At 59.2% G+C, this 12,422-nt stretch overlaps 1 protein-coding gene across 2 annotated transcripts in view; it reads left to right on the top strand.

Moving 5' to 3' along the window:
* Positions 1–7,827, top strand: part of ASIC4 (acid sensing ion channel subunit family member 4) — a 63,422-nt gene extending 55,595 nt beyond the window's left edge. For both annotated transcript variants that reach the window (XM_071747593.1, XM_071747594.1), the window contains exons 2-10: positions 2,788–2,932; positions 3,085–3,212; positions 3,295–3,454; positions 3,800–3,856; positions 3,955–4,108; positions 4,475–4,566; positions 4,858–4,937; positions 5,299–5,403; positions 5,670–7,827. In XM_071747593.1, coding sequence (XP_071603694.1) covers positions 2,788–2,932; positions 3,085–3,212; positions 3,295–3,454; positions 3,800–3,856; positions 3,955–4,108; positions 4,475–4,566; positions 4,858–4,937; positions 5,299–5,403; positions 5,670–5,783 — 1,035 coding nt within the window. In that variant the 3' untranslated portion in view covers positions 5,784–7,827. The remainder of the gene's footprint in view (positions 1–2,787; positions 2,933–3,084; positions 3,213–3,294; positions 3,455–3,799; positions 3,857–3,954; positions 4,109–4,474; positions 4,567–4,857; positions 4,938–5,298; positions 5,404–5,669) is intronic.
* The last annotated feature ends 4,595 nt before the right edge of the window (positions 7,828–12,422 follow it).

Raw genomic sequence — 12,422 nt, 5'->3', positions numbered from 1 at the left:
GATGGAAGTGTTCAGAGAAATGACATTTCCTCTGGCTTGGGAAGCTCATCGTCCGTTTAAAGAAAACTAATATAAAAGCTGCCCTGATGTGTGCAAGGGGCTGATGGTATCAGTCTGGCAGCCTCTGCCTCTCGGAGGCACAATAAATCTCAGCAAGGAACAGAGCCAACTCAAGCAGCCCCATACAGATGCATTGGCATGGGAAGGGCGAGGGGGGAAGCGAGGGGAAGGCTGAGCCATAATCCCGGGGATGGTGCAGGGACACACAGACAGGAGTGGACAGCTCAGCATGGTGTGGGTGACCCAATGGCCTGGTCCTAAAGGTACAGAAAATCAAGCAGCCCACAGCAGTGCTCCTGCTCACACCGTCTTCGTGCCGTGGCAGGGATGGTGCCAGGACTGATGACTCCTCTGGGATGTGGGGCCATGTGGACGGCAAGGTCTCAGAGATCCCCTCCCCATGGGGTCCGTTCTTCCCCTGGGTGAACAGATTCCGGGGACAGAAGGTGCACTCTAGGTAGCCCAAAAGTCGGACCCTGCTGCCCTCTGCTGGACCCCGACACCCGCTACCCTGGCACTCCGGATCCCAGCGGTCGCCGGGATATGGGGTGCCACGGTCGAGGGGTGCCGGAGTCTGGCAGGATGGAAGGGAAGTGCTCTGGTACCTTTGGGCACTGGAGATGCTGCCTGCTGCCTCCGCTCGCCTCTCTCGATGCATGTCCCATTCCCTGATTACGAACCCCCTTCGTGACCTGCTTGGCATCCTCCTGCGTCTGTCACCAAGGATCTGCGAGGATCCTGGCCGGGTCCTCGGGATGGCTACAGACTCGCACCTTGCTCAGAAAGCCAGGCCGGCAGTACGGATGGTGCTGGGAGTCACTGCTGCCTTCCTCCCATGGAGCAGTAGGGATGCTGCCCCTCACGGGGGACATGACTTGTCCCAAGGCTGTGGAATACCCCCTGGGGTCGAACCTGCTCCTCGGCAGGGATGGTGCTGAAGGCAGATGCCTGGGAATGGTGGCAGCAGGGAGATGAGAGGCTGCTGGGGAGTGCTGTGCTGAGCTTTGAAGGCACCCTGACAGTCTGTCGGGGCCCCGCCAGACGTGCTGACAGCTTGGTGGCAGAGACACCCCCCCGCTGCCGCTGTGCTCTGATCACAGCCTCGCCGTCACTTCAAAGCACCCGCCAGGATCAGGTGGGCTCCCACGCAGCCTCCCACCCCATTGCTCTACTCCTGCCCCACAGCTTCACTTCCCCTGCCCCAGAGAGCCCAGGTCTCCTGGGGACCCCAGCTCCACGGTGGGGGATAGCAGGCTACAGCATTAGGAACCAAGGCACTCATGTACCAAGCAGTGCTGGCATGAGGCAATGCTCCCCACTTCCCCCCTTCCCCCACCAGCCTGGCACTGTCCTGCCCATGTGGGGTAGGGCCCCCAACCCCAGAGAAGCAGTGGTTGGGGAACCTGGGGATCCAATCAGGCACCCAGAGAAGGCTACAGTGCCCGGGCAAAGGACAAGAAGGATGAGCCAGGTCACAGCATCCCCTGGCAGGGCTTTCACGGTGTGGCTGGGACAGGGCATCACCATGCATACACGAGTGTCCCCCATGATGGGCACTGGTGATGCCAGGTCACCCTGCCTGGGGTAATGCAACACCTCCCACCCATCCCAGCTTGGCTCGGGAAGGAATTTTCCACTCCCGAATGGAGGTTGGGGGAAGGCGTGTGTTTGCAGCAGCCCCCTCCTCTCCCTCCCCTCGCCCGTCACCAGATCATCTCAGAAAGGCGCCTGCCACGTTCAGCTCCAAGAAGGTGCAGTGCAAAAGGCTCCCAGGAAGGAGAGCTCCCTGGAGGGAAGCAGGGACCCCGGGCAGCCTCAGCAAGGCAGTCTGCACCCCACTTTCCTGAGGAGCAATCTTGCCTGCAGCCATGCCGCTGCCCCTTGCCTGCTGCCCAGACAGGGAAGCCCTGGCAGAGGCTCGGGGTGGCGACGCTGCCCAGCTTGCTATCGGCATCCTGCGAGCCACCAGGATTCCCGGGCTGCACTACATGTGCACCCGGCCACAATCCCGCCTGCGTCGCCTGCTCTGGATCCTGGCCTTCCTTGCCTCCGCCGGGCTGCTGGCCACCGGTGCCTCTGACCGTCTGCACCACCTGCTCTCCTGCCCCGTCCACAGCCGGGCGCGCCTCGCCTGGGCCCCCCAGATCCGCTTCCCAGCCGTCACCCTCTGCAACCCCAACCGGGCACGCTTCCTGCACCTCACCAGGCCTGACCTCTACTCGGTGGGGCAGTGGCTGGGGTTGGCCCAGGAGAACCACTCGCTGGTGCCCGAGATGCTGGCTGTGCTGGGGGAGGATCGGCGTGCCTGGCTGATGCGTCTCGCCAACTACTCGCGCTTCTTGCCTCCCCGCCGCTCCGAGCGCACCATGCAGAGCTTCTTCCACCGCCTGGGCCACCAGATTGAGGACATGCTGGTGGAGTGCCGCTTTCAGGGAGAGCGCTGTGGCCCCCAGCACTTCTCCCCTGTGAGTCCTCTCCTGGCAGGGGCCGGAGAGCCCCATGGATGCTGGGGGAGATGCTTCACTCCCTCACCCAAGCAAGGGTGGAGGGGTGGCAGCATGGGGGAAGGGCTTGATGAGCCCTTCCAATGGCCATGTAAGACTGTGGCCCCCCCCTTCCAGCACCTCCACGGTACTGGAAAGGGGTTCCCCCATCTTCATCGTGCTTTCAAAATGCCCTGACAGATCCCTGCTTACTCCCTCACCACCTGCCTTTCACCATTCCCAGGTCTACACACGTTATGGTAAGTGCTACACCTTCAACGGGGACCGGAGGAACCCACGAGTAACTCGCCAGGGTGGCATGGGCAATGGGCTGGAGATCATGCTGGACATCCAGCAGGAAGAGTACCTGCCCATCTGGAGAGAGACCAGTGAGTGGGGCCAGGGTGTGGGCTGGGCAAGCGTGAGTGGTTCTTGGAGGGAGGGCTGCTGGGCAAGCAGGGCACCCCAGAGGGGCTATGGCGCAAGCAGGGCACTGGGGGGATGCTGGGCTCCAGGGTGCAGCCTCTCTGTCCTTCTGCAGATGAGACATCATTTGAAGCTGGCATCCGAGTCCAGATCCACAGCCAAGATGAGCCGCCCTACATCCATCAACTGGGCTTTGGTGTCTCACCTGGCTTCCAGACCTTTGTGTCCTGCCAGGAGCAGCGGGTAAGGCACTATGCTCCTGGGGAGGTATACCCAGGCACCCAGTCCAAAGCAGCCCTGCAGCATGCCCCTCTTGCTCCGGCAGCTCACCTACCTGCCACAGCCATGGGGGAACTGCCGGGCCAGCGTGGAGGGGGAGCAGATGCTGCCTGGCTACGACACTTACAGCATCGCTGCCTGTCGCCTGCAGTGTGAGAAGGAGGCTGTGGTGAGGAGCTGCCACTGCCGCATGGTCCACATGCCAGGTGAGGACCGCTCTTTCCCCATCGCTCTGCACCTAGGTGTCCCTACCCATCCCATTTTTCTGCACTCAGGAGTCCCCCTTGAACTGCCCCTCTGAACCCCATCCTGTCTGCATGCTGGGTAAGCTCCTGTCCTATGCTCCCCTTACACCCTAGGTCAGCCCCTGCCCCATCTACCTTGTACCCAGGCTACCCTGCCCCAGACAACCTATACCTAAGGGTCACCCAAACCCATCCCCTCCACACCCAGGGGCCACCCCCAGACCACTGCCTTTAGGGGAGCAAGTTGAGGGCAGGTGACAGAAACAGACTACACTCCCACCTCCTCAACCAGCTGCTTTTCCACAGGCAATGAGTCCATCTGCTCGCCCAACGTGTACATCGAGTGTGCTGACCACACGCTGGGTAGGTGTGGCAACGGGTGGGTGGCTGGGAGCCAGCTGGGTGCCCTTGGGAATGGGGATGGGGAGCGCATCCATACTGACAGGCCTATGACCCCCTAGATGCAGTGGTGGAGGACAGCCAGGAGCGCTGCAGCTGCCCCACACCATGCAACTTGACACGCTACGGCAAGGAGATCTCCATGGTGCGCATCCCCAACAAGGGCTCGGCGCGCTATCTTGCCCGCAAATACAACAAGAACGAGACCTACATCCGGTGAGTCATTGGCACTGGGGTGTACCAGGGGAGGGGGTAAGGGGCTGGGGACACTGGAGACTCGGGGACCCACTCCACTCCTGGCAGTGTGCTAGGACTAGGTCTTGGCATGTGCAGTCCCTGCAGCATCTTCCCAGGCTAGAGCATTTCTCCTTGACCCACTTCTGTCCTCCAAGCCCTCTTGCTGACATCTCCCCACTTCATAGTCCCTCCTGACCTGGAAAATGCCCCTTCCCTGTCCCCAGTGTACCAGTCTGCATAAGTCACCATGGCCCTGGGAGCACATGGCCACAAGGTCTGGGGGGCAATGGAGGTGGGAGGGTTGGTGACCAGCCCTCCTTGCTGAGCACTCTGGTGTTCCCACAGAGAGAACTTCCTGGTGCTGGACATCTTCTTTGAGGCACTCAACTACGAGGCCATTGAGCAGAAGAAAGCCTACGACCTTGCCGGGCTTCTCGGTGACTCTCCCCACCTCTCCCTGGGACCCCAAGGCGCGGAGACCTGGGTCCCAGCCCAGGAGGGTATAGGGCTGGTTGGGGAAGGACCGCATGGGGTGGGACCACCACAGCCTGGCTGAAGGTGTTATGCTGCTGGCCATCCCCCATTCCCCATGTCCCTGTCCCTCCAACTGTGCTGTCCCCTTCTGTCTGGCAGCCCTGGCACTGCCTGCAAGCTCTGCAGGCCCACCCTGGGCTCCCAGTGAGCTGCACAGTAGCTCCTGGTGACCATCTTCCCTTCCTTCTCCCTAGGGGACATCGGGGGACAGATGGGCCTGTTCATTGGTGCCAGTATCCTCACCATCCTGGAGATCCTGGACTATGTCTTTGAGGTGCACTGAGCCCTTGGGGCTGTGTCTCTATAGTGGAAGCAGGGCCATTGCAATCAGTGGAGAAGCACAGTGGGGGCTGGGCTCCCTGGGGAGGGGGTGCTATGTGTGGCCACTCCAGAGGGATACCTGCAGCCCCTAAACCCAGGAACTCAGAGCAGGGGTCTGTGGGAAGAGAAAGGGTCCCCCAGCATCCCTGGGTGGCCTGAGGACTGGGGCAGGCAGTGGACAGAAGTCCTGTCCCCACTGGCATCCCCATGTCCCCCAGGCAAGGGTGGAAAGCAGATCCGTGCAGAGGGGAGTGGCCAACACACGGGGTGCTACCTATATGTGAATCCAGGGCTCACCCCCTATCTGCCCCCAGGTGATCCGGGATAGAGTGAGCCGGGTCCTGCGTCGCTCTAAACCACCCCTGAAGAAGCCCTCAGGCAGCATCGCCACTCTGGGACTGGAGGAGCTCAAGGACCAGGTACTCCTGATAGGGAAGGACTGCCCAGGGGTCTGAGAGGACAGGGCCGGGGCAGCATCCATCCCCATTCCAAAAGGAAGTGGCATTGTCTGAAGAGCGAGGGACAGCACAACTCCATGTTTGGTAACCTCAGGCTGCAGAGCTGAGCAGCCCCGGGGAAGTTGGGTATTCCCAGGGGGGGCTGCTGGGGACAGTCTGTGCTAAGGCTGGGGTGGGAGAAGGGTGCATAGGGTTTTCACCCACCCCACTGACTGCCATCCCAACAGAGCCCCTGCGAGACACTGGGCCGGCATGTGGAGGGTGCCTACAACACAGGCATCCTGCCCAACCATCGCCACCACTACCCTCACCAGGGCGTCTTCGAGGACTTCGCCTGCTAGGACAGCTCAAGACTGGGGGCAGCAGGAAGCCCCCTGATACCCCTCTCCCCACCATCCACATGCAGAGGGACCACACCACTGGGTGTGGTGGGCACAGGTCCCCCACTTCCCCCACCCAACCATGGGGACTGTCTGATGTTTGCCCCCGGTGATGCCGCTGAACCTGCCTTGGCACTGACACCGGAGCAGCCCCCCAGCCTGTTTGCCTGTCCCCTCCACTTGCCCCCAGTACACGGGCTCAGCCCTGTCTCAAGCACACAGCATGGAGGGGGATGGGCACACTAGGGCAGTGTGGGGGAGCAGTGGGTGCAGGGTGAAGGGGTCCAGGTGATGCAGAGATCGCAAGAAGTGAGCTGGGGTTACTGTGAGCCTCCCCAGGCTTTCCTCTGCTGACTCCTCCTGCATGAGGATCTCTGCCCTGCATGGTCCTCCCTCAGGAGAGAGACGTGCCTGAAATAGCTGCCCCCTGCCCATAGGACCACCCCCACCACCTTCCTGCTGCAGGGCAGGGCAGCATTGCAGGGCACCCCTCTGAGCAGCATGGCCCCTTGGCCAGCCCAGGGACACCCCACCTGCAGCCACACCTGCATGGCACCACCCTGACCCCTGGCACAACCACCACTGTGATACCCTCCTCAAAACATCTGCCCACCCTTCTCCAGCCTCATGCAGCCTGCCCGGGCTGCAGCCACCCCCACCGCTGTTCCCAGCCAGACCCCTGCACTGTGATGATCCCCTCCCTCTCCATTGTTGGCCTCCAGTAGTCCCCAGTCATTGCAGCAATGCAAACCTTCTGCCTCCCCACTCTCCTGCCCCCAGTCCACCGTGACCCCCCAGCCCTCTCCATCCTCTCCTTGCCCAGGTATTGCCTGAAGTGGCTCGTCCCTTGGTGTGCCGCCCAGCACAGCCCAGGCAGTGCAGGGGGGCCCTGCCCTCGCTCCCCTGCCTGTTGCTGTGCTTTTGCACCGTGCACGTACCCCTTGCCACGCTCCCACCCCCGGGGTGCTGAGCACCCACTGTGCCTCCCCCAGACTGTACACGGTTAGGAGGGTGCCCCATGCCCAGCACCACACGGACAGCCACGGCCCAACCCACTTTTCAGAGTCTTGACCAGGACCGGCATCCACAGCCCTCCTGCCTGCCCCAAGATGGCAGGACCCACAACAGGACCCACAGCACTCCTCACATCCTGTCCAACATTGCCTTCTCCCCCTCCACTGTAGCAGACACCAGCGCAGGGCAAACTGCCCGAAATATCTCAGGAGGGGGCGTGGGCTGGCAAAGCCCCCCTCAACACACACACAGCAGAGAGGGGGACATCGAGCCAGGACTGTGGGACCTCCAGGGAAGGCTGAGGTTGGACCGGGTGGCTCCTGGCCCTGCTGGTTTTCTTCCCATCTCTGGTGCCCACAGACAGAACACGTCTGTGTTAGCCGTGTCCAAGCCATAGGTGCAGGAGGAGCCATCATTCTTGCAGCTCCCAAGGCCCTACACATGGGGGGCTCGTGATGTACTTGGCAGCCCTGGCTCTGGGTACCCACAGCCCAACATTTCCCCAAAATAAGCACCCACCTGGAACTGTGTTCCCCATTGGTGCAAGAACCTGGCTGCGTGGTGTACCCCTGCAGAGGGGGACACAGAAAGCATCCTGGCAGGGCAGGCATAGTTCTACTCCCCGGGGAGCCCCTCCAAAGGATCCCATACCAGCTCTCCACAAGTTGTACTCCCTGGGGAGCCCCTTCAGAGAACCCCATGCCAGCTCTCCACAGGGCCTCCCTGCACCCACTACCCAAGTGCAAGCAGGGTTGTCCCCAAAAGGTGCCACGCATTAGCCCAGGGATGTGCCGTGGCCGTGCCAGCCAGCACTACCACCAAGGTCTCCTGCAGCAAGCAGGGAGGTGCAGGATGTAGAGAGCCCTGAGCAGAGTGGGCATGGGCACCACAGTGGGAGGGCCACCACAAGCACCCTCGTGCTGGAGAACGTGAGAGATGTGCATCACTGTTTTATAAATGTACAAAACTCCCTAATAAAGAGGCACAAGTAGGTCCAGAGTGACCTGTGAGGGCTGGGGTGGGCACCTCTGGGAGGGGAGGGGGGGGAGCAGGCAGGACTTGGGAGGAAGGGGCTTGGTGGGGGAGCTAGTCCCAGCCCTGAGGAGGTGGTGGTGGGACCCAGGGAGCATTTTGAACCTCTGTACTGTGCTGGGCACCATGAGAGCCAGCATGCCTGGTCACCCAAAGGTGAGCACCTCTCCATCACTTCCAGCAGGCAGCCTTGCCCACTGCCCAGCAATCCATGTGGGTGAGCTGTGGTGGCTGCTGTCTGGGCACCAGGAGTAAGAGCTGCCAGAGCCATGCTCAAGCCCTCAAATCACTCCCTGGGGCCTGGCTAGCACCCCATCTGTGCCCCCCAGGCTCTATCAGCCCCAAGCAGGTAGGAGGCTCTCATCTGGCTGCAGCAGGGCAGGGGGCAAGCAGGAGGATAGAAACACAGCCTGAGTGCCATGGGGGGTACTCCATGGATACCGTGTGCTGGAGCAGCATGCTTCCACCCCTGTCCACAGCCAGGCCACCACTTGGGACACGTTTGTCACTGGAGTGCCCCCCAGGTACCCCTGCCCCTGATCTCCCACATTTGTTATCAGCATCAGGCACAGCCCTTACCACTTAAAGATGGATGCTTACATGGGCACTGCCCTCACATGGGGAATTCCCCCTCTGCCTGCACCGTGACTAATGTCCCTGTGCAGATAGAGGAGGAGGACCAGCAGGACGGTCAAGATTTAGCACCCCAGGGACATCTCCAAACTCGACCACTGTGGCCCCCAGGTGCCCCCTCCCATGCTGTGCCCAATGAAGGACCACTGTGAGTTTGGTTCTCCCCAGGGACAGAATACTTACCACCCAGGGCTTGCCAGGCTGCAAAGTGATGTTATCCCAGACCAGCACTGCTTGAATCACCTGTAATGAGCTGCATGAAACAGCTGGGACATAATTAGAAGGGGATCCACCGTAGTGAAAAAGGCCCTTAATTTTAATGAGTGCAGCCCTCTGGACAAATGCCAGGCACCTGACCGCAGCAGGAATGGCTGTGCTGGCGACAGACAACCCTGGCAGACAGCTCCTGCAGGTTTTGGTGCCGGCTGCAGAGAGGAGGCACCAGGATGGAGCAGCCAGCAAGGGCCCTTTCTGCCCACTGGACACAGTGCCCTCAGGCACTTCCAACTGTGCCTCCACCACCACACAACACAATTAGTGCTTTTCTCGGGGAAAAGCTGCTTTTCAAAGAAAAGAAACCATCCAGCTTGGGAGTGGAGGTGCTGGACATGAGCCCTGACATGCAACAGGCCACGTTATCCCACTGTTGTCACCTCCTCCCCATTGTCTCTTCCCTGGACTTGCTGGTGGTGACAGGCAGCTCCTAGAGAAAGGGGTGACCTTCAGCCTCTTCTGACAACCTTAGCATGCCAAGCTTGCTGCTTTGCTCCTGGCTGTTTTCCCACAACCTCCTCACTGGGAAAATGGACCAGTGATGCCCATGAGTGGGGCCAGGCACGGGACACACAGCCCTTGGTTCCCAGCACTCAGGCCGTGATACTGAGCTAGCAGGCTGGAAAAAACAAAGAGGTAATTAAAACCAAAATCCAGCCAAGCTGCCTGCATCTACCCCAGCCCTGGACCTTTGGGCTCCTGCAGTCTCTCTCGCTGGGGCTATGTGTCCCCAGAAGGGACGTTCCTGGGCACATCTGGGTGGGCTGAAACCCCTGTGAAGGGAAACCCTGACAGACACAGCCAGCAGCAGCTCTGCCTGCGCTTACAGCTAATGGTTGTTTCCCTCTTCATCAAAAGGTTCTGATTTCCCCCAGCTTGGCCAGAAAAGCCCCAGGAGAAAGCCCCACACACACTGCAGTGGATCTTGGCAGCACATTAAACAGTGACCCGGGTCACTGGGCACAGGCACAGCCTGGTATTTCCCTGATTGCTCCTCCACAAGCAGTGCAGCCTCTCCTGCCTTCACTTGTGGCCAAGAGGAAAAGTTACCTAGGGCCAGGTCTCACTCTTTGGCTGGCAGACCTGCTCTTATGGGACAGGCTGTGAGGCACTGCTGGCCCCTTCCCAATGGAAAGCCACTGTGCTTCTTGCCCTTCAGCCCTCTCCTGGCACAGCCTCACTACATCCTCCCAAAGGTAAACTATTATCGAGCTGATTAACTTGATGGGGCTGAAGTAATTTTGCTGTGGGGTTTAGAGCAGCCAGAAGTGACCCAAACAGGGTTGGAGAAGCAGGTTTTACCTTCCCTGCTTGTAGGTTCAGAGCTGCATGGCCCCACCAGGGGAACAAAGCTGGGGTGACACAGAAGAGCAGAGCAGCAGCTTGAGTGTTCCTCAGGGCAGGAGGTAGAGGGGAAGCCAGCAGCCACCCAGCCCCAGGGTGCCCAGCAAGCTTCCCTCATGCTTCAGAGTGCTTTGCTCTAAGCCAACCCTTCATACTTTCCAAAGAGCTCCCCAAGAGGAACTTGAGAAGTACTTCTTAAAGGTCGTGGGGAGCCAGTCATGTTTTTAGAGAATTTACTCAGGGGAAGCCAAAGTCTATAGGCAGCAGACACATTTTCTCCTGCTCCATTAGGAAAATTGCCCTTTCACTGCTCTGCCTCTGCACAACAATTGACACCTTGTATGGAATCATAGGTTGGTTTGCGTCAGAAGCCACCTTAAAGATCATCTAGTTCTAACCCTCCTGCCATGGGCAGACACACCTCCCACTAGATAAGGTTGCTCACAGTCCCATCCAACCTGCCCTTGAACACTTCCAGTGCCAGTCAAACTATGACTTCAGGAAGTTCCTGTCTGCTCAGCTCAGCAGCCAGGCTCACTTCTCCTTGCATCTTTCATAGAATCAGAATCGGCTGGGTTGGAAGCAACCTCTGAGATCATCAAATCCAACCCTTGATCCACTACCACTGCGGTTACCAGACTGTGGCACTAAGCACCACACCCAGTCTCTTTTTAAATATCTCTAGGGACAGAGAATCCACTACTTTCCTGGGCAGCTCATTTCAATGTCTGATCACCCTCTCCATAAAGAAATTCTTTCTAATATCTAACCTAAACCTCCCCTGGCACAACTTGAGACCATGCCCTCTTGTCTTGCTGATAGTTGCCTGGGAAAAGAGACCAACCCCCACCTGGCTCCAACCTCCTTTCAGGTAGTTGTAGAGAGGGATGAGGTCTCCCCTGAGCCTCCTCTTCTCCAGGCTGCACAGCCCCAGCTCCTTCAGCCTCTCCTTGTGCTGGATCCCTTCACCAGCCTAGTTGCCCTCCTTTGGACCCACTCCAGGACCTCAATATCCTTCCTGAACTGAGGGGCCCAGAACTGGACACAGTACTCAAGGTGTGGCCTCACCAGTGCTGAGTACAGGGGCAGAATCACTCCTTGGACCTGCTGGCAATGCTGTTCCTGATACAGACCAGGATGCCATTGGCCTTCTTGGACACCTGGGCACACTGCTGGCTCATGTTCAGCTTCCTGTCAATCCAGACTCCCAGGTCCCTCTCTGTCTGGCTGCTCTCCAACCATTCTGTGCCCAGCCTGGAGCTCCCCATGGGGTTGTTGTGGCCAAAGTGCAGGACCCAGCACTTGGCCGTGTTGAACCTCATCCCATTGGAATCAGCCCAACTCTCCAGTCTGTCCAGGTCCCTCTGCAGAGCCCTCCTGCCTTCCAGCTGATCGACACTCCCCCCCGAGCTTAGTGTCATCTGGAAATTTGCTGATGATGGACTCAATCCCCTCATCTAAATCATCAATAAAGATATTAAACAGAACTGGGCCCAACACTGATCCCTGGGGGACACCACTAGTGACCGGCCGCCAACTGGATGCAGCACTGTTCGCCACCACTCTCTTGGCCCGGCCCTCCAGCCAGTTCCTGACCCAGTGCAGAGTGCCCCTGTCCAAGCTGTGGGCTGACAGCTTTGTCAGGAGAATGCTATGGGAGACGGTGTCAAAGGCCTTGCTGAAGTCCAGGTAGACCACATCCACAGCCTTCCCCTCATCCACCAGGTGCGTCACTTGATCATAGAAGGAGATCAGGTTGGTCAGACAGCACCTGCCCTTCCTAACCCCGTGCTGGCTGGGTCTAACCCCTTGTCCATCCTGAAGGTGCTGTGTGATAGCCCCCAGGATGATCTGTTCCATAACCTTGCCAGGCACTGAGGTAAGGCTGATGGGTCTGTAGTTTCCCGGTTCCTCCTTCTGGCCTTTTCTGTGGATTGGTTTGACATTCACCAACTTCCAGTCATCTGGGATGTCCCCAGTGAGCCAGGACTGCTGGCAGATGATAGAGAGAAGCTTGGCGAGCTCTTCTGCCCTCATCACCCTTGGGTGGATCCCATCTGGTCCCATAGACTTGTGGGGATCCAAGCAGCTCAGTAAGTCACTGACTGTTTCCTTCTGGATTACGGGGGGGCTGTTCAGATTCTTGTCTCTTTCCACAAGCTCCAGAAGCCAGGTGTCCTCAGGACAGCCTGTCTTACTGTTGAAAACTGAGGCAAAGAAGGTGTTAAATACCTCGGCCTTTTCTTCATCTTTGACAACTATATTCCCGCCCATGTCCAGTAGAGAATGGAGGTTTCCCCTGCC

The sequence above is a fragment of the Heliangelus exortis genome, chromosome 6, assembly GCF_036169615.1.
Source record: "Heliangelus exortis chromosome 6, bHelExo1.hap1, whole genome shotgun sequence".
Lineage (NCBI taxonomy): Eukaryota > Metazoa > Chordata > Aves > Apodiformes > Trochilidae > Heliangelus > Heliangelus exortis.
This window is presented reverse-complemented; position numbering and strand designations above follow the sequence as displayed.